We start from the raw sequence: 25,458 nt of genomic DNA, 5'->3' as shown, positions 1-25,458 counted from the left end.
GACAGGCTTCCCCACACCAAGATCCCATGATCCTTTCTGAATCACGAGGCAATCCATCCAACATTCATGCTCTTTCAAGACAGCTCCTGTGTGGGAGACACAAAAGAAGCTCCGCCCGCGGATAGAGACAGTCCTACAGAGGAATACAAGGTCCTTCCTTTCTTCGCGGGCATGTGATGGCTTGAGCTGGCTTCACAGGCACTGTCAAGCTTAGCTGCGGGGACGCTGCTCTGGTCTGCTGTGGGTAGCCCCCACAGCTCCCCACAGATCCCCCAAGGAATATTTTCTAGTAATTCTATCTCGTTTCTTCAGTGATAGGCAGCTAACAAAACCTTCTAAGTGCTTTTAACCTGTATTATCTCGTTTAATGCTAACAATCATACCAGGAAAGTGCTATTATTGTCTTAATTCTACAGCTGAGAGAGGTTAAGTAACTCATCTGAGTTCACGCAGCCTGGAAGAGTCAGGGCCTGGGGTCAGAGCAGGGCTGCTAAACTCTCGAGTCTGGGTTTCCAGTTGCTACGCCCCACAGTCCTCTGTGTCTGCTACCGAACCTGGCTGGTGTGTAAAGGTCACCTCTGTGGGAAGGCCGGAGTCCGGGCTGTGGGAGGGAAGACCGTCACTTATGCCCTGCTCACTCCTCACTGGGCCCAGACGTCGGACTTCTAGAATGGGAATGACAGTGACAATGGGCCGGGCAGAGGAGCATGAGGCCCTGAGTGAGTGCTGTGTCAAACATGCTCAGAGGTGCTGCTCGCTGGAGCAAGCAGATCATTATCCTCAGCTCTATGGTGGCGTGACAGTCTCAACACCTGAGATGACAGCTACGCAGCACGCAGAGCTTCCTGGGGCACTGTGTGTGCCCATCATCTGCTCCACAACCCTCTTACAGAGGAGCTTCTAGTTCCCTCATTTTACACAGAGGAAAACTAAGGCCCAAGAGGTCAAGGTCTCATCACAGGCAAATGGCAGAGTACGCCAAGGCTGAAACTGTTCATGGAAAGCTTAAAAGGAATAATTTTGAAAAAAAATTTTTTTTTACAATTATTTTTACAGATGAGGTCTTGCTATGCTGCCCAGGCTGGCCTTGAACTCCTGGACTCAAGGGAGGCCCCGTCTCTGCCTCCTGAGTAGCTGGGGCTGCAGGTGTGTCATCATGCTGGGCCTGAAAGGAGTAACTTTTTCTGAGCCAGATTGTTGGGCAATGAGCTTAACCTTCCTGAGTCCCAGTTTCTTTGCAGGCCAGAGCTTTGCTGGTATGTCTGGTTGTGGGGATCAAATAAGACATACACGTGGGAAATTAACCAGTGAACAGTAGGGGCTTATTTTTGTTTGTTTGTTTTTAATTCAGAGACAGCAGCCACTGGGCAAGAGCTACCTGAATGCCTCATAGAGGTTAATTCAACAGACAAATTATAGTGATGACCTAAACCTTTCCCTCAAGCTCACACATAGGAAACCAGCCATGATAGCCCCTTATATCCTGTTTGGGGTGTCTGAGAATGTGTGCCTGCAGATGTGCTAGTGTCAATGACTTACCACTAAGGAGGGGTAAGGATTAGAGACAGGGGGGGAGACAGAGAGAGAGAGACGGGGAGGGGACCACTTAGGCATTCAGGGTTCAGATATATACCAAAGTCCACTCTGTCAGGCTGCTCTCAGGGTAAGACCCTAAATCTAGAATGGAGATCAGTGCTGCAAAAGGAGAGAAGACTCCAGCTTTGTCTTCTCCCTTCCATAAATGAAAATGCCCACAAAACAGTAACTGTGGGGAAAATCACACTCTTGCTCCCAAAGAGCTCTCCTCCCCAACCCAAACTCCTTAGTGACTCATGCCCTGGGCTAGACATTGGACTTGTGAGGCCCTCAGGTCCCCTAGACTCTGTGATTCTCTGGTCTTACTCCACAAAGAGGAGCTGATTTAGGGCTGGAGGAAAGAAAAAACCTGCAGATGGACATATCTTCAGCCTTAGAAGACCAAGGCACAGCTCTACACATCTAACAGAAGAGCAGCCTGGTGCAGGCATCTGCTTTCCCAGCACAGAAAAGCACTGTCTCGTTGATTTACCTTCAACAGCATCTGGTATTTTAGAAGCCTCTGGCTTGGTCCTCTAAGATACTTAAAAAGAGAGAGCTTGTGATCCAGTTGGCGCTGGCATACCTTTAAAAGTCAAAAGAAACAACATAAAACAAACAACACACACAGAACAAAGGTGGCAGCATTTAGGTAGGAAAGACGACTGCTTTTCATGGCCAACAGGGGCAGCTGTGCTGAGCAGCTCCCTGAGGCGGTGGGGCTGTTCTGTCTCCTCGGGACAGTGTGTGAGAAAAGAGAAAGAGGAAAGAGACCGCTTGGCTAATATTTTTACAGGCATCTAGGGAAGCAGAACCATTTATTCCTTTTAGTAACCAAGTTCGCTAGAAGACAGTGGGGCATTTCAAGTCCTTCTGAAAAGGAGGCAGCCTGTCTTCAAGCTGGGGGCTGGCAGAGTCTATTTGGGCCATTTGGAGCTAGATATCACTCCCGGGAGCCCAAAGTGTGACCTTTTGGACTCAGTTTCATTTTTAAAACCCATCCTAGAAGAGGACACTGGTTTCCTCACCAGACTACGGGTGCTCCTCACAGCCCGATCCCACAGAGACCAAAGGCAGTGTCAAAATTTTTCATGCATCATTTAAAAGTATGGGAACACCATAAACGAACAGAAATCCCAATGCCAAATTCCTCTGCCTGGTCCCACTTTTGATCTCTTCAACTATTTGATGCACAGAAACATTTTCCAGGAACAATCTGTGGGAGACTTTGTCTTCTCAACATTACCCCAAAGTAGGCGCAGTCTTGACACTCTTGCCATATTGCCCTAGCTCGGGGCAGATTCTTGTGGTATTTAAAATATATCTGAAGATCTTCTCTCTAGGTGGGAAAAAATTAGAACAAATGAATCAGGTAGCATTTTTCGGTAAGTGGACAGGATAATACAGTTTATTCATTCATTCAACAAGCCAGAGTACTCTAATGCGTAAGGAGCTGGGGGTGCACGATAAGTAATCTTATGTTGGGGGGTGTGTGTGATGGAGAGATAGACAGAAGGCGATGAACAACCATAACTACGAGACACAGACAGGCACAGAATGCTGTGGGGGCATCTACAAGAGCTATTGGTAAATAAGTAAGTAGACCCACAAACAGGAGCTGGTTTTTATCTAAAATGAAAACCATTCTTTTCCTGCTCTTTGCCCAGGACGCCGACATCTCCCACAACCGATCTGCAATGAGCGATAAAACAGGAAGAAAAAAGGCTGGTGGTTGACGGCCCCCCTCTTCTCTCTCTCCCCGCCCTCAAGCTCCTTGTGGTCAGCGTGACGTCAACCCTGCAAAGAAGCCAAGAAACGACTGAAAGATGGAAACACTCAGAGGGGAGATGTGGCACACTGGGCAACCAACTCATCTCTCAGTCATTTGGGCAACACTCACAGTGCCAAGCTCTGCCTCAAACACCACCTTCAACCTGTAGCACAAGACTCTGAGACAGGAAAAGTGATGTGACTATTGCAGAGCTGGAGAGCAAGGAGGACTCGACACACTGTTCAACCTGTATTCTCGTGGTATCAAAGACACTGAGACGTGGGCACACATCTGCAATACCCCGGAGAGGAAGGATGCTCCAAGCCTCTGGCGTCAGCTTGCCAGCTTCACTCGCTCTATCAGGGAGCCTGGCCCACAGCGGCTGTGCTGGCCACAGACCCCATGCTGCTCTGGTGGAGAAGCCCAGGCAGCCACCTCCTTACAGAAGTCTGTGTCCCTATCCTCCTGCTCAGGCCAACTGTGGATTTCTTTCATGCAACACAGATTACTTCTTCCCTCACAGCTTCAACGATGCCTATTCTGCTTCCAAATACATGGCTATAGTGGATGACTTCCATTTCCGTGGCTCTTCCTCTCTCCCAGTAGGTTCTAAGTGGTCATTTCAGCATAAGAACTACAGCAACTCTGTCATTTGCTATTCCCTTCAGGAAAAATATCACACACACACACACACACACACACACACACACACACACAAAAGACAGATGGCCCCTGAGAAATGTTCAGACTGGTTAAGGAGCTAGAATAATAACTCAGAGCTTGACAACAGTATACTATTGACCTAAATTGCTCTTCTAAAGGCTAACAGTCCAAAGTTCCTTGGAGAAAGGATGTCCACTAACCAGCAACATAAAGTCAGGTAAAGTTGGGAGGCCGACTCATGTTTGCCATTCAAAGGGCAGATACAAGATCTACCGTCTTGGGAAATTTCAAGTATACAGGACAGTATTATTCATCATAGTCACCATGCTGTGCATGACATCTCCAGAACCTATTCATCTCGTAACTGCAAGTTTGTACCCTGTGACCAACGTCTCCCTATTTCCACTAGCCTCCGGCTCCTGGCAATCACCCTTCTACTTCAATGAGCTCAACTTTTTAGATTACACACACACACACAAACACACGCACACACACACACACACACACACAAACACACGGTAATAAATGTATTCATTTGTGCTTGCCATTTACACAGGAAAGTAAGGGCTGACTTTAACATGATTATTTTAATTTAGTGGGAGCACAGACCTACTCTCTCGAGAACACAATGTGCCAGAAGTTCCGGGTGTAAGTATATCAAACCATCATGTTGTATAGTTTGAACATATGTGATTTTTATTTGCCAATTATACTTTAGTAAAGCTTGGAGTGGGGGGAAGCAGGTATGTTTTTAGACCATTGGTGTTTCCATTTGTGCTTGCCATTTACACAGAAAAGCAAGGGCTGACTTTAACATGGCTATGTTGATTCTGATTTACTAGGAGCACAGACTTACTCTCTTGAGAAAGCAATGTGCCAGAAGTTCAGGGTTCTCAGCACACTTTTCCAACTCTTTCAGAAAAGTCCTGGAAAAATAAAAGTACGCAAGTAACAATGTTTTGATTTTTACATGTAGATAAGTAATATTTTTTTGACACAGAGTTTTGTCCTGTGGCCCAGGCTGGAGTGCAGTGTTGTGATCTTGGCTCACTGCAACCTCCGTCTCCCGGGTTCAAGTGATCCTCCTGCCTCAGCACCTGCCTTTTGGGTTCAAGTGATTCTCCTGCCACAGCCTCCTGAATAGCTGGGACTACAGGCATCCCACCAAGCCCAGGTAAGTTTTGTATTTTTAGTAGAGATGGGGTTTCACCATTGGCCAGGCTGGTCTCAAACTCCTGACATTGTGATCAAGGTCAACGGCCTTGTGAGGCCTGCCTCGGCTTCCCAAAGTGCTGGGATTACAAGCGTGAACTACCATACCTGGCAGGAATTAATTTTTTTTCAGTCTCCGTAGAGACTGTTAAAAATTGTCAGTGCCGACTACATTGCAAGTCGTCATGGCAGGGTATTGGGAAAAGTTTTCAGTTAGCAAACCTCATTGGCTACAATATTGCCACTGTGCAAAGCTGATAATTAATTTTTTAAAGTACAATCATATAAGGTTTTAAGAGGTGCCTAGAAAAATATTCTCCAGGCCTTCTTGCTCTTGCCTTATCTTCTACACATTGACTCAGGAAAAAAAGCCGTATTCTGAGGCATTACCCTGATTACCCTGAAATCCCTCACAGCTGTTCTGATAATTCTAAGCACTAGTCATAGACAGCCTGGATACACTCGCTGATGCTCCCTGTTATATGAAAATAACATTTACAGGAGCTGCTGCTGTTGCTATCACTAATATCATTGAGCGCTTACTGCACGCCAGGCATAAGCTAGGTGCTCCACAAATAATATCTCATTTAATCCTCCACCGAACGCTGCAAGATAGGGTTTCATAAATATAAAACCTGAGGCCCAAAGAGGCTATATAACTTCTCTAGGGGAAGCAGCAGAAATGGGTTTCCATTTCAGTTTTGTGTCTGACCAATGGACGAGGGATGGGGTTAGGAACACCTGTGGTTGAATTTACCAAGCAGCTTTTCTCCCTCTGTGAATTAGGTGCGCAATCTTTGGGTCATCGTAGTGAATAAAGAGAGTCAACAAGTTACCATTCCCACATGTGGAAAGGGTTTGAAGATGATTTCCAAAGTCCTCCCAGGTTCCTCCAAGAACCTCCCAGGTTCAAGTGATTCTCCTGTTTCAGTGTCCCAAGCAGCTGGAATTACAGGCACGCACCACCACATGTGGCTAATTTTTGTATTTTTAGTAGGGAGGGGGTTTCACCACGTTGGCCAGGTGGGTCTCGAACTCCTGGCCTCAGGCGATCTGCCCACCTCAGCCTTCCACAGTGCTGGGATTACAGGTGTGAGCCACTCCTGCAGTTCTCTAGAACTCAATATCCAAGCAGCCTTGGGTTCAAAGTTCAACTTGGTTGAGAGTCAGCATTTCCTAACAAACACCCTAGTTCCCAGCATCCCCTTATGATAATGGTATGTAGATGTGTGTTTCTATTCCCTATGCCGAGCGCAGTGCCTGGCACAGAACAGGTGCTCAAAAAATGCTGATGCATGAATAAATAAGCAAAGGAACACTCAACTGCATCCAACATGGATGTCTGACGCCGGTGCACGTTCCTTTGATGTCTCTTCCCTTTCTCCCCGGGAGCCTGTGGGGCTTCTCCCCTCCTTTCAAGCCAACCCACCCCAATCCAATCCACTGACTCCAAGCTGCTTGCTTACACCTGAAAACATCTAAGCGTTTCATCCCCCAATTCCATCAGTCTCATTTCCACCCTTCTCTTACTCTCCATTCCCTCTGACAATGTGAATAACTGTATACCTGCTGTGAAATTCGTAAAGTTCTCTAATATTCCCAAAGAGAAGGTCCTTGTTATTCTGAAGGACGTCTGGAATTAGATGCTTTAGCCAAATAAAATCCATTGGAGTGATGTATCCCTGCAGAAGTGGGAACAAGGTAAGTTTTACAGACAGAAACATGCCAGAGACCATCTGAATCAGCTACTCCCAAAACCACAACCTGAGCGAAATCACGGGAGAATACGGCACACTTGTTTCTTGAAAGTTACTGTATCAAATACTTCCTTTTGAATTCATTTTTCTCCTGTGCCCACTTTCAGAAGGAGAGAGCTTAGTGACAATGATAATAAAATGGCATTTTTGTGGGAAGAGCAAGTATATTTAAAAATGTTTATGTTATGCAGGTTTAATGTAAAAGAAGGGAAAATGTACCCATTGTTTTATGACCCGATACAATTACTATTATTATCATAATTATTATTTTTGAGAGGGAGTTTGCTTTTCTTGCCCAGGCTGGAGTGCAATGGTGTGATCTCAGCTCACTGCAACCTCCGCCTCCTGGGTTCAAGTGATTCTCCTGTTTCAGCCTCCAAAGTAGCTGGGATTATAGGCACGTACCACCACACCTGGCTAATGTTTGTACTTTTATTAGAGATGGGGTTTCACCATGTTGGCCAGGCTGGTCTCGAACTCCTGACCTCAGGCAATCTGCCCACTTCAGGCTTCCACAATGCTGGGATTACAGGTGTGCGCCACTGTGCCCAGTCACTATTATGTTTTATTATATTACCTTCATGAGTTTAAAAACGTTCATTTTATATGGTTATAATCATAATACATATATAATTTTGTATTGTTTTTCCACATAAATTTCAGACTCAGCTTGTAAATATATATGTTGTTTTTAATTTAAACTTATATCTAAGTTTAAAATTTTCAATGTTGAAATAAATTTTCAACATTATTCAGCTATTAAAAAATAATTATTTTGGATATGAAATTTTTACATATCCAAAATAATTATTTTTTAATAGCTGAATAGTGTTTATTCAGCATGTATATCATAATTTATTAAACGTTCCCTTTTTAGTGGACATTTGGGTTGCTTCTAATATTTTATGGTTAAAAATGTGATTATAAATAATTGTGTACTTACAATTTTTTCCTTAAGATTATTCCCTTAGATATGAGGGAAAATAAACAGTTTTACTCTTAAGAAAAAAGGCTACTTTAAAAAAACAAGAACTAGGCCAGGCATGGGTGGCTCATGCCTGTGATCCCAGAACTTTGGGAGGCTGAGGTGGGTAGATTACCTGAGGTTGGGAGTTCAAGACCACCCCGACCAACATGGAGAAACCCAGTCTCTGCTAAAAAAATACAAAATTAGCTGAGCGTGGTGGTGCATGCCTGTAATCCCAGCTACTTGGGAGGCTGAGGCAGGAGAATTGCTTGAATCTGGGAAGTGGAGGTTGTGGTGAGACTGCACTCCAGCCTGGGCAACAAGAGTGAAACTCTGTCTCAAAACAAAAACAAAAACAAACCAAGAAATAATCTTCCCTTATTAAAGTATCAAAAACAATTTATAATATCCTTTGCTGGCAAGAATATGGTAAACCTATTTGGGCACTGCTGGAATCAGGGTGAACTGACATAATTCTTTGGAAACTATTTGGCTACGTGGATCAAGAAATCACAGGAAGGCTGTTATTCCTACCGGTGACAATTGCCGTATTATAAAACCTGAAGCCTGGTGGGAATTCTGGAGACTTATGGCAACCATTTTGAGTCTCTTTGTACAACACGTCTGCAGTTTGAATACATGTGTGATACCCTCTCCCCAAATCTACTTACATCAATTATGCTTTTAATCTCTTTTATATAAATCTCTTCCGTCTCCAGCAAGTCACATATAATGCGCCTGAATCACAGCAGCAGGTGGGAGGGTGAAAGAGAGAGAGACAGAGGGAGGGGAGAGTGTTCTTTTAGAATTCTGTTCGAACAGTGCTCGTCAACACAGTTCCCCTTAGTGGCTCACCTACTTAGTTTCTGGTCAATTTATTCTGTTCTATTGAACACCCAAGGTAAGCATCTCACAAACACATACTGTGAACACACTGGTACCAAGAAGAAACAACAAGGTTAGAGAACTCAAACTCCTTTCATGCAGCCAGTGAACAGCCTGTCCTCTGGGTGGTCCCTATAGTGTGGGGGTCAAGAGGGGGGATGTTGGAGTCAGAAATACCAGGTTTGGATTCTTAGTCAAGGAAGGTCTGCCTGACCCCGCCCCCACCCCCTACATTGTATAAGTTGTAGAAATGGTTTCCTAGATTTTCTCTCCAGCTTTCTGCTCACATCAACATTCTTTTTTTTTTCTTTTTTTTTTTTTTTTTTTTTTAAGACGGAGTCTCACTCTGTTGTCCAGGCTGGAGTGCAATGGCGCAGTCTCGGCTCACTGCAACCTCCACCTCCTGGGTTCAAGTGATTCTCCTGCCTCAGCCTCCAGAGTAGCTGGGATTACAGGTGCCTGCCACCACGCCCGGCTGGTTATTTTCTTTTTAAGAGACAGGGTCTTGCTCTGTTGCCCAGGAATGAGTGCAGTGGCATGATCATGGCTCACTGTAGCCTTGAACTTCTGGGTTCCAGCAACCCTCTCACCTCAGTCTCTCAAGTAGCTAGGACTACAGATGTGTATCACCACACCCAGCTAATGCCTTTTTTTTTTTTTTTTTTTTTTTTTGGTAGAGATAAGTTCTTGTTATGTTGCCTAGGCTGTTCTCAAACTGCTACCTTCAAGCAATCCTCCTGCCTTGGCCTCCCAAACTGCCGACTGCTGGGATTACAGGTGTGAGCCACTGCACCAGCTCGTCACATCCAGATCTTCGACCCATATGGATGTATTTTGTTGTACATAGGGTTAGAGGGATGCTAGCTCCTTCCTCTGGCATTGGACGTTTCACTGTGATTTCCTAAAGCAAAAGATATGAGTTCTGTCCTCTTCCATCAAGGAAGTCAGATGGAAGATGTGGTGGGCAGAATTTAAGATGGTCCCCAAGACTTCTGGCCCCACTGGACATACGCCTCTTCTAATCAAACACAGGATTTTCCTGTTCAGTTGACATTAAGATAGGGAATACAGTTGGGCCCGTCCTCATCACATGAACTCAGGTCTGGGTAAAGAGGACAGAGATTGGAAGCATAAAAAGGATTCAACACAAAGGAGATTCCCCTTTGCTGACTTCTGAGATGGAGGGGGCCAGATGGCATGGAATGTGGGCAGCCTGTAGGAACTGCGAGTGGCCCCCAGCTGACAGCCAGCAAGGAAGCAGGGAAGTCAGTCCTACAGTTGCAAGGAACCAAGTCCTCCCATAAACACGTGAACTCAGAAGAGGATCCACAGCTCCACATGAAAACACAGCCAGCCAACACCTCGACCTTAGCCTTGTACAGGGAAACTGTCAGTCTCCTAAGTTTGTGGTCTGTTTTTATGGAGCAATAGAAAACCAGTAGAAAGAGTGAGGCCAGTACCCACATCTATCCCAGAGAGACCTTCTTTTTCTCCTTAGGCTATGTGGCCATATTTATTATTTTGTTTAGGGGTCCAAGTAGGTGAATGTTTACATGTGTCCTTGTGTAGGGTATATATATTTATTCCTGTTAACTATTGATGGATTATCTATTAATGGCAGTCTCTCCTAGAAAATGATTTGTTTTTCTCTCATAAAAATGGATTTGGCAAGAGACAAATGATCTAATAGAAAAAAAAATGGGGAAAGGACACAAAATAGGAGATTCACACAAACACTCAAATGGCTATCAGACTTGTGGAAAAAACACTCAGTACATACATTCGACAAAGGCGTATTTTAAAAGAGCAACAATTTTCATCTATTAGAATATTAAAAATTACCAAAGAAAGACTAGTAAAAGAGGATGTGGAAAACCCCTCAGACAATATTGGTAAAAGTGTAAATTTGTGCAAGCTCTTTGGAAGGTAATTTGGAAACATCTCATTGAAATGTAAAACACGTGCTCCTGGGTTCAGTAATTTCACTTCTAGGAATGTTCATTGTTTAGGACAATATAACTTCAACAACAACCACATATAAACTGGACCAGCCTGGCCAACATGGTGAAATCCTGTCTTTATTAAAAATACAAAAATTAGGCCGGGTACAGTGGCTCACACCTACAACCCCAGTACTTTGGGAGGCTGAGGAGGTGGATCACAAGGTCAGGAGTTTGAGACTAGCCTAGCTAATAGTGAAACGTTGTCTCTACTAAAAATACAAAAATTAGCCAGGTGTGGTGGCGGGCGCTGTAGTCCCAGCTACTTGGGAGGCTGAAGCAGGAGAATCACCTGAACCTGGGAGGCGGAGGTTGCAGTGAGCTGAGATTGTGCCACTGCACTCCAGCCTGGGCGACAGGGCAAGACTCTGTCTCAAAAAAAAAAAAAAAAAAAAAAGTAGGTAGGTGTGGTGATACATGCTTGTAATCCCAGCTACTTGGGAGGCCGAGGCAGGAGAATGACTTGAACCCAGGAGGCGGAGGTTGCAGTGAGCCAAGATCACACCATTGCACTCCAGCCTGTCAGAAGTCAGAGCCACAAGAGTGAAAAAACAAGCACGATATAGACAAGTAATCATAATATAACTGTTTGTGTAAAGATGAGTGTGTATGTATAAATATATGTAAAATTGTATATGCTTAGAAAATCTGTGCAAAGAAACTTAACACTTTTAACATTGTTAAAAGTGACTGCTTTTGGAGAGTTGTACTAAGAGCTAAAATATGGGGATGGAGAATTTCTATATCTTACTCTATACCCTTCTACAATATTTTTTTAAGTGAAACATTTACTGCATTTATAATGGAAAAAATATGGTTTATATAATATTTTTAAATGAATGTTACTACAGGTAATGATAAGTAAACCCTATTTGATAGATATAAGTAAATAATACAATTAACATATTTTATACCTCATTATTCCTTCTTATAATGATCATTTTTGTGTCTATTTATAAATGTTTATTATAAGACAAGACTAATAAGCAAGATGCACCACAGAGGATGCAATTTCCAGAAGTCTAAAACTCCCAAAAAATTGGTATAAGATCATACTTCACTAAGTCACTGAGAAGGAAGTCCCTATGCCTCTTATAAATCACCCTGAAGCGACAGTTTCTATGGCAGGAGGTGATACAGGCCTTAATGCCAATATGTTTCTATGAGCATGGCATCAAGTGGGACCACACCAGCAGGTAAGCATGCCTTGAGAACCTGCGTACAATCAGCCTCCTACGCCCTCATGAATCATTGGGCTTAAGCAACTTGGCAAGTTGGCTTCAGGATGTGTCAGCGATTAAAGAAAGTCAGAAGGCAGAAATAATCAGGAGCAGGGCAGAAGTCAAGTTCATTATCAAAATCATTTATGAGCTTAAGAGACTCTTAGGATCTTTTAGGGTCTAATTCAGGAAAATATTCACAGCTCTGAAGAAAAAGAAATCTCTTGGTCATGTCCTGGATTACAGTCTGGAAAATAGTCTAGAAATCTCATCCACCTGCTTCATTTTACCTGTTGGAGTGCGACGGATAAAACGCCAATGATAAGAATTCCACTGAAGAATGTAGGCAAATTAATATACATTCAAATTAATACATAACATAAAAATAGCCCTCACACCACTGTTAGGCCATAGTTTTTCCTTTCAAATGCCTTTATAAAATAGGAGAAAATGTATGACTATTACTCATGATTCCCTGCTTTATTATTCCAAAGCAAGCTTGTCCAACCTCTTAAAACTTTATGAGAGGCCGGGCGCGGTGGCTCATGCCTGTAATCCTAGCACTTTGGGAGGCCAAGGCGGGTGGATCACAAGGTCAGGAGCTCAACACCAGACTGGCCAACATGGTGAAACCCCGTCTCTGCTAAAAAATACAAAAATTAGCTGGGTGTGGTGACTCATCCCCATAATCCCAGCTACTTGGGAGGCTGAGGTAGGAGAATTGCTTGAACCAGGACCCGGGAGGCAGAGGTTGCAGTGAGCCGAGATTGAGCCACTGCACTCCGGCCTGGGCTACAGAGTAAGACTCCATCTCAAAAAAAAAAAAAAAAAAAAAAGAGACTTTTTTTGTGATTTTTTTTTTTTTTTTAAAGCCCATCAGCTATCATTAGTGTTAATGTATTTTTTGTGTGGCCCAAGAAATTCTTCTTTTTCCAGTGTGGCCCAGGGAAGCCAAAAGATTGGACACTCCTTTTCCAAAGCATGTAACGTTATTCACAGAAAAGACTTTCAAGGATTTACCATCTAAAATCAAGTGTATATAATGCAGATGAACAACAGAAAACACTGGGAGTATTCAAGTCATTAAAAAACCTTTCAGCACTGACAGCGATTTCTGTCCTGATGACAATCTACTCAGAGGCAGAGGACCGCACTTAGGATACCAAATGGGGCTTCTGATGCAAGGGCAGCCTGCACTAATGTTCTCTGTGTTAGTCTACATCTGGGCACTTGGTTTGACATTTCAACACAGACGCCCCCGTTAGCACAATAAAGGGGAAATGGAGGCATAATGAGTTTGAAAGGAATGTTTCTTCTCTGAAGCCACATTTCACAGTAGCACGAGAACAGAGCTCTGGGTATCTGTTTCCATTCTATATGACATCTCATGCTTGTTTCAAATGACACCATAACCGAGGAGCAAGAACGAAAATAATATGCCTTAAAAAAGTGCAATTGGCCGGGTGCAGTAGCTCACCCCTGCAATCCCAGCACTTTGGGAGGCTGAGGCGAGCGGATCATGAGGTCAGGAGATTGAGACCATCCTGGCCAACATGGTGACACCCCGTCTCTCCTAGAAATACAAAAAATTAGCCAGGCATGGTGGCAGGCTCCTGTAATCCCAGCTACGCGGAAGGCTGAGGCAGGGGAATCACTTGAACCTGGGAGGCGGAAGTTGTAGTGAGCCGAGATCACACCACTGTACTCCTGCCTGAGCGACAGCGAGATTCCATCTCAAAAAAAAAAAGCAATCCTGTTTAGCAAGACAGATCATTAATGCAGATACGTGTTAGGATTTCCTGATAAGTTTCTTCTTTGTTCATGTGCCCTCCTCTGCTCCCACTTTGAACTACTGCCCCTGTCACCCCTCATTTCTCAGCTCTCCAACAGAAGAGTATCCTCTGGGGGGCCTGGTCTGCCAGACGTCTGCCTTTGCTCATTACTGTCAGCACAATTTGCCATCCAGAGTTTTCATTTACTCCTGCTATCCTCTCACATTATGCATGTCAGGAAGTATTACAGACTTTTGCTTTCTAAGAACCTAAGCTCAGGTTTCCAGGCTCCCGTCGCTCCTGCCTCATGCTGCTGACTGTCCCACATCTTTTTCTTCCTCCTAGACCTTTGGTCGTTCTCGTGCCCACATTGCCAATGGCTACATCATTTTCACTTGGATGCCTCCCATACACCTCAATCACAAATTGAAATAGAAATAATTAGAAGTAGCATGTTTATCAGTGGACTGACATTTTTCTAGGGTCCCTAAAACATAGTTGTTTCAGACGCCCCCCCAACATCCCTTATACTCTATCTGTCACTCAGGCTCCTTCTTTCGTCCCTCAACATGCTTCCTGGGTGACTGCTGACTCTCCACTTCTGGTGACACCCTGCAGAGCAAGCTCTCAATTCCTGTCATTTGAACATTTTGGTGCACTCCTAGAAGTTTACCCTTGCTTCTGAGATCTCTCTCTCACCAATCTATTTTGCAGACCACCAGGCTACGCCCTTCCAAAAGCTCCCTTTTTTTTTATTTTTTAATTTTATTTAAGATGGAGTTTCACTCTTGTCACCCAGGCTGGAGTGCAATGGTGTGATCTCAGCTCACTGCAATCTCTGCCTCTCAGGTTCAAGCGATTCTTGTGCCTCAGCCTCCCCAGTAGCTGGGATTACAGATGCCTGCCACCACACCAGGCTAATTTTTGTATTTCTAGTAGAGACGGGGTTTCATCATGTTGGCCAGGCTGGTCTCGAACTCCTGACCTCAGGTGATCCACCCACCTAGGCCTCCCAAGGTGCTGGGATTGCAGGTGTGAGCCACCATGCCCGGCCCCTCAAAGCTCCATTTTTAACCTGTCATCATTCTCTCTCTTCAAGAATTTGCCCACAGCTGCCAGAGTTCCTTCCAGGAGTTTAAGACTCTCTGTTCACATGATAAGAATCTTCTTAAACGAGCTTGCTTTAAAGGTAAAACCAGATTTGCACACCCAGAATGGGGAGTAGTGGGTGGAAATGAAGATGGAATCTAATTTTCACAAATGCCCTGGATGATTCTACTGCGGATGGTCCCTATTCGACTAAAGAACACTCATCTGACCACTCCTTTTAGCCCCCCACTTTTGTTAAGCCAGTGTTATCACTATTTTCCAGTATCTTCCAAGTTCTAATCATCCTTAAAAACTCCAACCACACTCTCGTCCTTGTTTCCCACCCAAAAGCCATTACATTCATTGACCAGACATGTATTGACGCCCTATGATGAGGCTGGCTTCGTGACAGGCACTTGAGATAGAGAAATGTACCATAATCCCGACTTTAATAAATTCAGTCCAATGGAAGAGATCAGAAAATCAATGATTCTAATGAGTGTGATAAAGTGAGGGTAGTCAGAAAGTCAGGTGCAGAGGAGGGGCAACTAATTAAACTAGGGGTTGGGGGAGACACTGCCAACTCTGTGTTGAGTGAAGTTTAAGCAGAGATTTTTCTTTAAGTGAAAAATCAGTTTTTTAAAATAAAAAGTTTTTTTAAAAACTAAGGGGGAAAGAAGAAGGATGTTTTTCCCAGACTAAGGGGAACAGTGTGGAGGAGGAGAGGTGGTGAAAGTGTATGCTGTTCTGTGTACTGGCAAATTCACAGTGACAGGGTTTGGCTCTGTGTCCCCACCCATATCTCACCTTGAATTTAATAGTCCCCATGTGTCATAGGAGGGCCCTGATGGAAGGTAACTGAATCATAGGGGCGGGTTTTTCCTGTGCTGATCTCATGATAGTGAATACATCTCAGGAGACGTAATGATTTTATAAAGAGCAGTTCCTCTGCACATGCTCTCTTGCCTGACACCATGGAAAACATGCCTCTACTCCTCCTTTGCATTCCGCCATGATTGTCAGGCCTCCCCAGCCATGTGGAACTGTGAACCTCTTTCCTTTATAAATCACCCAGTCTCAGGTATGTCTTTATTAGGAGCATGAGAATGGACTAATGCAGTAAATTGGTACTGGCAGAGTGGGATGCTGCAGTCCCTGAAAATGTGGAAGCGGCTTTGGAACTGGGTAACAGGCAGAGGTTGAAACAGTGTGGAGGGTTCAGAAGACAAGAGAAGATATGGGAAAGTTTGGAACTTCCTAGAGACTTGTTGAATGGCTTTGACCAAAATGCTGATAGTGATATGGGCAATAAAGTCCAGGCTGAGGTGGTCTCAGATAGAGATGAGAAACTTGGTGGGAACTGGAGCAAAAAAGACTCTTGTTATGTTTTAGCAAAGAGCCTGGCAGCATTTTTCTCCTGCCCTAGAGATCTGTGGGAATTTGAACTTGAGAGAAATGATTCAGGGCATCTGGCAGAAGAAATTTCTAAGCAGCAGAGCATTCAGAGGTGACTTGAGTGGTGTTAATGGCATTCAGTTTTATGTATTCACAAAGATATGGTTTGGAATTGAAACTTATGTTTAAAAGAGAAGAGGAAGAGCATAAAAGTTCAGAAAATGTGCAGCCTGATGATGTGTTAGAAAAGAAAAACTGATTTTCTGAGGAGAAAGTCAAGTCGGCTGCAGAAATTTGCATAAGTAATGAGGAGTCAAATGTTAATTGCCAAGACAATGGGGAAAATGTCTTCAGGGCAAGTCAGAGATCTCTGCAGCAACCCTTCTCATCATAGGCCCCAACCTAGGAGGAAAAAATAGTTTCGTGGGCCAGTCCCTGCTCTGTGCAATCTAGGGATTTGGTATCCTGTGTCCCAGTTGCTCCAGTAATGGCTGAAAGGGCCCAAGGTAGAGCTTGGACCATTGCTTCAGAGGTGCAGGCCCCAAGCCTTGGTGGCTTACATGTGGTGTTGGGCCTGCGGGTTCACAGAAGTCAGGAATTAAGGTTTGGGAACCTCCACCTAGACTTCAGAGAATGTACAGAAATGCCTGGATGTCCAGGCAGAAGTTTGCTGCAGGGGCAGGGCCCTCATGGAGAATCTCTGCTAGGGCAGTATGGAAGGGAAATATGGGGTTGGAGTTCCCATACAGAGTGCCCACTGGGGCATTGCCTGGAGGAGCTGTGAGAAGAGAGACACCATCCTCCAGACTGCAGAATGGTAGATCCACTGACAGCTTGCAAGATGCACTTGGAGAAGCCGCAGACCCTCAATGCTGGCCCATGAAAGCAACCAGGAGGGAGGCTGTATACTGCAAAGCCACAGAGGCAGAGCTGCCCAAGGCCGTGGGAACCCACCTCTTGCATCAGCATATCTCATGGATATGAGACACAGAGTCAAAGGTGATCATTTTGGAACTTTAAGGTTTAATGACTGCTTTATTGGATTTCAGACTTGCATGAGGCTGATAGCCCCTTCGTGTTGGACAATTTCTCCTGTTTGGAATAGGTATATTTACCCAATGTCTGTACCTCCATTTTATCTGGGAAATAGCTAACTTTGCTTTTGATTTTACAGGTTCATAGCCCAAACTTTGGACTGTGTACTTTTCAATTAATGCTGAAATGAGTTAAGACTTCAGGGGACTGTTGGGAAGGCACGATTTATTTTGAAACGTGAAGACATGAGATTTGGGAGGGGCCAAGGGTGGAATGATATGGTTTGTCTCTATGTCCCCAGCTTCATCATGATCAGTTCACACATCCCAATTCTAAGTTGCAGAGTCCCATTCTTTTCCAATCAATGCCCTCATTTTAACAGTAGACACCTGGTGAGGCTGTGCATGCACCTTTCATTGCAGGTCAGCCACTCCCATGATAAGAGCTTGTGTCTGACTTTCCACAATTTCAGCACTTTTCCTACAGGAGATAAGACGCTCACTCCAGGCAATCTTAGAAGATTTGAGGCTCAGAGTATGCTTCTGGAGCCAGGAGTTAAAATCCCTGAGTTCATTGTTTTCTTCCAACACTCTGTCCAGTGAACTTAGAGCAACCAACCAACTTCATTATATTCCTTGGTTGTCTACAAATGATCAAAGGTATTACGTACACAGTTATTAAACTCCTTGCCTCTCATGAGTGGTGAATCAGGAGTAATGAATGCATTTCTTTTGTGTAACTCTTTAAACAGTTCGTGACAAGGATTCTCAGTGTTCTCCACACAATTAGAAGTAGAGTTCTTAGCATTTTTGAGGCAAATCATATTAGGCAGCCAACTCTAGAAACCCCAAAACCAACTAAAGAAATCCATCCTTAAAACTCTGTTCCTCTAGAACCATTCCCAGTACCAAGATCTGATTAAGAAAAAAAAAAAAAAAAAGCAGGCAGAGGAAGGTGGAAGGACTAGATCTTGCTTTGGTGCTGGATGCTTCCAGCCCTGGAACATCAGACTCCAAGTTCTCAGCTTTTGGACTCTTGGACTTACACCACTGGTTTGCCAGGGGCTTTCAAGCAATCAGCCACAGCCTGAAGACTGCACTGTCAGCTTCCCTACTTTTGAGGTTTTGGGACTCAGACTGGCTTCCTGGCTCCTCAGCTTGCAGATGTCTATTGTGGGACTTCACCTTGTGATCGTGTGACTCAGTCTTAGTCAACTCCCCTTCATATATTCATCTAACCTATTAGTTCTGTGCCTTTAGAGAACCCTGACCAATACAGTGGGTTAAGCCAATCGTCTATTAAGATCATAAAATGCTATAAGCAGATATAAACTTAAGGCCGATTCAGCTCATCTCTTCATTTCACAGATGAGAAAACAGAAGTAGAAACAGAATTGGAACCCCAGGTTCTTGAAACTCAGTGTTTGTATAACACCATGCTAATTTCATTCTAATTTGTGTTTTATTTAATAATCAGGAAACAGTTCCAGCAGAGGTCCAGGGCCATGAAACAACTTGGCCAAGGTCTATGGCTTTTGCAAAGCAAGTACTCTTCCTGCTACTTTACCTCGTTGCTCTTGGCCTATGTTTGGGGTGCATCTAAAGAACTGTTTGCTGATTATTAAATAGAATGCAAATTAGAACGAAATCAGCATGGTGTTATAAAAATACAGGGTTTTAAGAAACTGGGGTTCCAAGTCTATTTCTACCTCTAGCATATAGGGTAAGTCACTTCCTTTCTCAGAGTCTGTTTTTCTATTGTCAAAGGGCTGGATTAGATAAACCTGATTTCCCTTCTTGGCCCTCATATATCATTCTATAAATGTTATTATTTCTAATAGGATGTATGATGTGATCTTTGGTCTAATGGCCCCTGCTTTTCATTTTTCACAAGAAATGAAACAAAGGTCACAAGACTTTCTATTTATTTGCAACCCAGTTAATGTGTAATTGGAGCACTACATGGGAACAACATGGAGAAGGGGAATGGATTGGGTTGGAGAAAGTGCAGTCTGACCTATCCTCTGCAAGAGGTACAGGGCTTGTCCAGGAAGACAGGAGCGTCAGGAGGAGAAAACTCCAGCAGGGGCTGGAGTTATGGCCACACATGGGGCCTTACAGGATCTAGGCTGCCAGAGCAGGGTTTGGAAGGGAGCTGGAAGGCTGGGGGAGCCAGCTGAGGATATGGTTGTCATGACAGGGCACGAGTGTGGACGAGTACAGGCCAGAGAAGATATACGAGATTGACGGGGCCGTGGCAAGCAGGGCAGATACCCTTCCAGGAACCTGTTCCCTTAAACACAGAATATGGTCCTGAGGGCTCAGTCTCAGGAAAACGTGTTCTTGATTTTACATCCTTCGTTTGCTTTGATTAGGTGTTCCCTGATTACAAAATAAATTCCCAGAACTGTTCTTGGTAACAACACAAAGCACTATAGAGCCATACAAGGATCATATTGAAACTAATGACATTTTAAGAATAAAATATCTGATTAATATGAACATTTCCCTGGTTCCTAGGAGAATAGTTGAGTTTTGTTCAGTAGACCTGCTTTCTCTTCCTTCCTCTCTGCTTTGTGTCTTAGTTTCACATAATTATAACTTATCCTATATTAATGGGATTTGGTCTCATTACCCCTATGATTTTATGGTAAACTACCTTGAATTCTTTTTGAAAGAAGATGGGATATAAATTATTATTAAAGTTTATCTGGACAGATGTTCTTCGATATCACACAATAAATAGTGACAATGTAATTTTGTGCATATAGCACTTTAAGAGACTGACTATAAATACAATCCCATTAATCTTAATTCAAGTTAACAATCCTTGTATTTGCATGGCGTTTAAGGTATTATAAAGTTAAAAAAAAAGTTGTGGTAAGATATGCATAAAATTTCCTATTTAAACCTTTCTTAAGTTCAGTAGTGTTAAGTACATTCACAATGTTGTGTAACCAACACTGCTACCATTTCCAGGCTTTTTCATCATCCCAAATCGAAGCTCTGTACCTATTAAACATGACCCCATTCTCTACCTACCTACCCCACCTGGGAACCTCTATTCTACTTTCTGTATGAATTTTCCTATTCCAGGTATCTCATATCGGTGGAATTATACAATATTCATCCTTTGGTGTCTGGCTTATTTCACGTAGCATAATATTTTCAAGGTTCACCCACGTTGTAGCATGTATCAGAATTTGAAGCGTTTTTAAGGCTGAATATCTTCCCTTTTCTGTATCTACCACATTTGGCTTATCCATTCTTCTGTCGATGAATACCTGGGTTGTTTTCACCTTTTGGCTCTTGTGGATAATGCTGTTATGAACACTGATGTGGAAGTATCTGAGTCTCTACCTTCAATTTTGAGCATATACCTAGAAGTGGAATTGCTGGATCATAGGATCATTCTATTTTTAACTTTTTTGAGCAATTGCCATACCACCCTCCACAGCAGCTGCACCTTTTATATTACCAATAACAGTGCACACAGGTTCTAATTTCTCCACAATCTGGTCAACATTTAGATTATTATTCTTTTTTTTGAAAACAGCTAACCCAATGGGAGTGAAGTAAGGTTGTTCTTGTTTTTAATGTGTGCATCGTCTCACTTGATCCATTGCCTCCCTAACAAACAGCTCCTCCAGGGCAGGTGTCCTATCTTATTCATCCTTAGCCCCAGTGCCTTGCAAGCAAGTAAATTCTTAATAAGTGTCAATTGAATGGATGGTTGATAGATTTATTGGACGAAGGCCAATTCTGCGGACAAGAATATGTATTAACTGTGATTTTCATCTCACAGAAAAGCAGATGAGGACTCTGGGCACTAAGTGACTTGGCTGAGGTCAAACTGCCTTCCAGACCCAAGCCCAGTGACAAGGGAGCTGATGTGTCGAGCATGAATGTCAGTCCATTGAAATAGCACCCACTTTTCTGACTCTGCTCCAGAAGAGACAGGGCCTATACAGCAAGGACATAGAGAAGCAGGTTACAGAAAAAGGGCTGGCTCAGACCATTATCCATGTATGCCTGGGATTCAAGGAATGTGGCTGAAATCTCAACACTCTGGTGCAGAGGCACATCTAATATCAAATATAACAACACACAGTGTGAGAGATGCCCAGTATACCAAGGAGATTCCCAGAATACGGCTGACAGGAAAGCCTTATTACTCCCATCCCAGCAAAGCAGTACTGGAAATAATCCCAACAGGAGTATCCAGGTAACTCAGTAATCTTCAGTCAACAAAATAAACTGTGAAACAATTACAGTCAGTCCTCTGTCCGTGTAGGTTCCATATCTGTGGATTCAAGGAACCTCGTATTAAAAATATTAATAAATAATAACACTATAACAATTAAAATAATGCAAATTTTAAAAGCAATACAGTGTAACAACTATTTACATAGTGTTTCTATTGTATCAGGTATCATGAGTAATCTAGAAATTATTTGAAGTATATGGGAGAGTGTGCATAGGTCACATGCAAATGCTACACCATTTTACATAAGAGACTTGAGCATCTGTGGATCACATTATCTACCAGGGTCCTGGAACCAATTCCCCGTGGATTCTGAGGGTCAACGGTACCAAGAGCTTCTACCTCATGAAAACAAAAGGAAATCTAGTGCAAAAAGGAAATTTCCAAAGATAAAAAATATGTCTATGAAATAGTCAAAGAGCTAAAAATGTTAACACACTCTGCTTTCCCTGCCCTGTGCCCCTTTTTGCAGATCTATTTGAATCATTATCTAACTACCAGCAGATATTCTATTATTCTAATAGATCTCTTCTTTCCCAAGAGAGTTTACTTATTTATTAAGTATGATGCAGACATCTCTCTCAGAGATATTGCTCTGTCTTCCTACGATTCCTTAGCCCTAAATATGTAGAGCCAATTGGGTATTAACATTGGGCTTTACAACTTTGGACTATCAGACCAACTGAGACGGATTCATGAAATGTATATGGTTTCAGATCACACGAATTTATCATGGACTTTAGAACTGGCCTTTTAGAAGTACTGCTATAAGGAAAATCTCAGTATAGTAAGTTTTATCTAATAGTTTACTTGTATTAAATAGTACTCAATATAAACCCCAGGAAGGCTTTTAACTGTCTTTTGAAAATGAGTGGGATTTGAACCAGGTACTCTCTGTAAAGCAGGAAATTAGCACTTAGTAATTACTTAGTATTTCAAAATGGGAAACAAAAAATCACATTTTAGACCTGGTGCAGTGGCTCACACCTGTAATCCTAACACTTTGGCAGGTGGAGGCGGGTGGGTCACTTGAGCCCAGGAGTACAAGACCAGCCTGGGCAACATAGTGAGCAACTCCATTCTACTAAATATAAAAAAAATTAGCTGGGCATGATGGTGTGCACCTGTGGTGTAGTCCCCACTACTCAAGAAGGAAGGACTCGGGCAGGAAGACTGCTTGAGCCTAGGAGGTCAAGGCTGCAGTGAACTGTGATTGGCCATTGCATTCCAGCCTGAGCCACAGACCCTGTCTCAAAAAAATGTCTATTTTTTTCAAAAAGAAAATTACATTTTAGTTGTTCCTTAAAGATCAGTACAACTAAACCTAAGTGCAAATATCCCAATGCTAATGATTGCCTCTGGGCCAGGCATGTAGCCTTGTCAATAACCATTTTCTGAACATCTCCAGGGGCTTCCCCTGTACCTCCCCATCACAGTACGCAAATTGTTTTGCTCAGTATAGATAACTGTGACTAGACTAACAGCTAACTAAAAGTGCCAATTGTCTTTTTAAATATGTGCTAATCAGACAGCACTCAAGATTGTTCCTATGAAAATGTCCCTCCCTCACTCAGTTTACATGTGCCCTCCTGAATAGGAGAGAAAGAGCTGCGTTAGAGCCAGCCCTTTGGAACCTGCACAGAACCCCGCGTGCTCCTGGGGGTGTGGTGTGTGTGTCTGATCTGCTGGTGGGAAAAGGAGAAGTGCCGAGAGGCTCACTGCCAGGGACTGGAATCAGGTCATTTTCACCGGGGCTGTCGATCTATTGACAGCACTGCTCTACTGGACCAGCGAGGGTCCCAGTCAGCAGGGCCTGTCCCTGCAGACGGCCCCTGTCCCTGAGAGGCCCCATTGAGTATTAGATGGCACAGAAGAGATTTCCTTATGTGTTGGTGTGAAGGAGATGATCAGTTACAGGGGGCCCCTCCACCATGCAGAGAAGAAAATGGAACAAACCGGGTTCTCAGAATGGCCTGTGGGTGAGTGCCTCCTTGTGCTGTCAGTTCCCTTCATCTTCCAGTTCTGGGTGTACCTAGCATAGTCTCATCAAACTGCCGAGGTCTTGGAATCGAGGGAGGATGCTGAATGGTGCCAGGCCACAGAAGCAGTAGCGGGAGCTGCAGGAAAGGGCTAGTGTGCCTCCAGGGTCAGCTTTTGGGCCTTGGTGGCATCAAGGGAGAAGTACACAGAGCCACTGTACTACGCACGGGATTCTTGGAACAGAAGTTTGAATAACTGATGAATGTGGAAGTGCTACCCCAAAATTCCACTCCACTTGCGTTCCCAGGCATTCATTCTGTGGCAGGCATTGTTGGGGTGGCAGGGAGATGGGGGGTCTTTGAGGGAATCAGAAAAGAGCAGGATATGGTCTTCACCCTCAACAGGTCTGAAGACTTTCAAAATAGTTGGGAAAAGAGACATATAACTGTTTTTTCCTCCCCGCAGCTAGGTGAGGCAAAACACATACAACTTATACAGTGACAAAATACTACTGATTGTTACTGACACCTAACACCCTGGGCTGGGTCACCGGTGAGAAGGAAGAGGATTCTGGCCTTCGGGGCATTCAAGTCCTGTCCATTAACCATTTCCCAATGCCAGATTTATACATCCCATTTTAGACAAATTAAGCTGAAGATTGATGTGACATACCCAAATGAAGACACTTAAGTTTGAAGCTGAGAATCTAGGCTAGAAATATAAATCGGGATTGGCAGGGAGCAGTGGCTCAGTCAGGATTAAAGACAATGGGTGATATCAGCAAGGGGCAAGTGTGGAGAGAAAAGAACACCAAGGGAGTCTAGGTGTGGTGGGAGGTGGCCGGTGGGCAGTGAAAGAGGCCGAGCCAAGGAGATGGGGCGTTGTTTGAATTGGTGATGCTGTATCAACAGAAATGAAATTCCCAGAGGTGTGAAACACAGCAGATTCTTTACAGCGTGATGATGGGACACAGCAGGAGCCCACCTCTGCCAGGTGAGAGGAGCTTTTTGCAGCCTGTGGTGGGCTCCAGGATGCGGAGCATTCACTGGGATAGCCCAGGCTGAGCTCACACTCCACCCGTCATTGCAACTGCACTCATCCTCACCCACTCTTGCAGGCAGGTATTACTGTGGGCACAGAGAAGTTTGATAACTTGTCAGAGATCCTATGTAGGAAACCAGGTCAGGATCCAACCAGTCTCTCTAACAGCCTAGGCGTTAAATGAACACTGACCTGCTTCAGAATATTGGGCCTGGGGTGTGTGCGAATTCACCGGACAGCTTCCCTATGGGGCCTGTGAGGAAATCTGGTCTAACAGAATGCAGAAAGACAAATGTAGCTGAACAGGTCAAGCCTGCCACTATGCTGCTACGCGTGAGTTGTGTTAAGCCACTCGTTTAACAGACCTGCATCTCCTTTCATCATTTCAGTAACACTGGCCTCTTCCTCGGGCCATGTGGCTCCCGCATTCTCCTAGGTTCTCTTGCACTCAGGGTTTAATCTTCCCTCCCTACAACTAATGATGTATGTATTGCCTTATTCTCTGATCCTCTCCTACATCTGCTGCTCCTGTGTTTTCTGTGCCTTATCTGTCCCTGCCCAGTCTAACATGCAGATTTTGGTCATTCCAAAGTTGTGTATAGATATAATCACAGGACTCTGCTTCCGGCAGCTGCTTGGATAAGGGAAGCACGCCCGCATGGTCCTCTTTCTTCATGCCGACAAGTCAGCATCATTAGTATTACCTAAGTTTATTTCTAACATGTCTCAACATCTTCATGTACTCCCTCTCGATAAAAGTAACTGAGTGTAACACCATCAGGACATCAAATCTGTCATTCTCTTCCCCGCTCTCTGGGTGGGACAGGAAGCTG

General features: G+C 43.9%; 1 protein-coding gene and 1 pseudogene across 3 annotated transcripts in view; both read right to left on the bottom strand.

Moving 5' to 3' along the window:
- Positions 1-25,458, bottom strand: part of MCF2L2 (MCF.2 cell line derived transforming sequence-like 2) — a 243,153-nt gene that overhangs the window by 38,029 nt on the left and 179,666 nt on the right. For 2 of the 3 annotated variants that reach the window (XM_032298477.1, XM_032298478.1), the window contains exons 16-20: positions 8,617-8,683; positions 6,788-6,903; positions 4,866-4,935; positions 2,822-2,914; positions 2,069-2,161 (exon numbers count right to left, since the gene is read on the bottom strand). In XM_032298477.1, the coding sequence (XP_032154368.1) occupies positions 2,069-2,161; positions 2,822-2,914; positions 4,866-4,935; positions 6,788-6,903; positions 8,617-8,683 (439 nt within the window). The remainder of the gene's footprint in view (positions 1-2,068; positions 2,162-2,821; positions 2,915-4,865; positions 4,936-6,787; positions 6,904-8,616; positions 8,684-25,458) is intronic. The other variant, XM_032298476.1, reaches the window with a different exon arrangement.
- LOC116565056 lies at positions 5,355-5,477 on the bottom strand (annotated as a pseudogene).

The sequence above is a fragment of the Sapajus apella genome, unplaced genomic scaffold (assembly GCF_009761245.1).
Source record: "Sapajus apella isolate SASKATOON/1434 unplaced genomic scaffold, GSC_monkey_1.0 scaffold38, whole genome shotgun sequence".
NCBI lineage: Eukaryota > Metazoa > Chordata > Mammalia > Primates > Cebidae > Sapajus > Sapajus apella.
The sequence above is the reverse complement of the archived record's forward strand: the minus strand, read 5'-3'. Positions and strand labels throughout refer to the sequence as shown.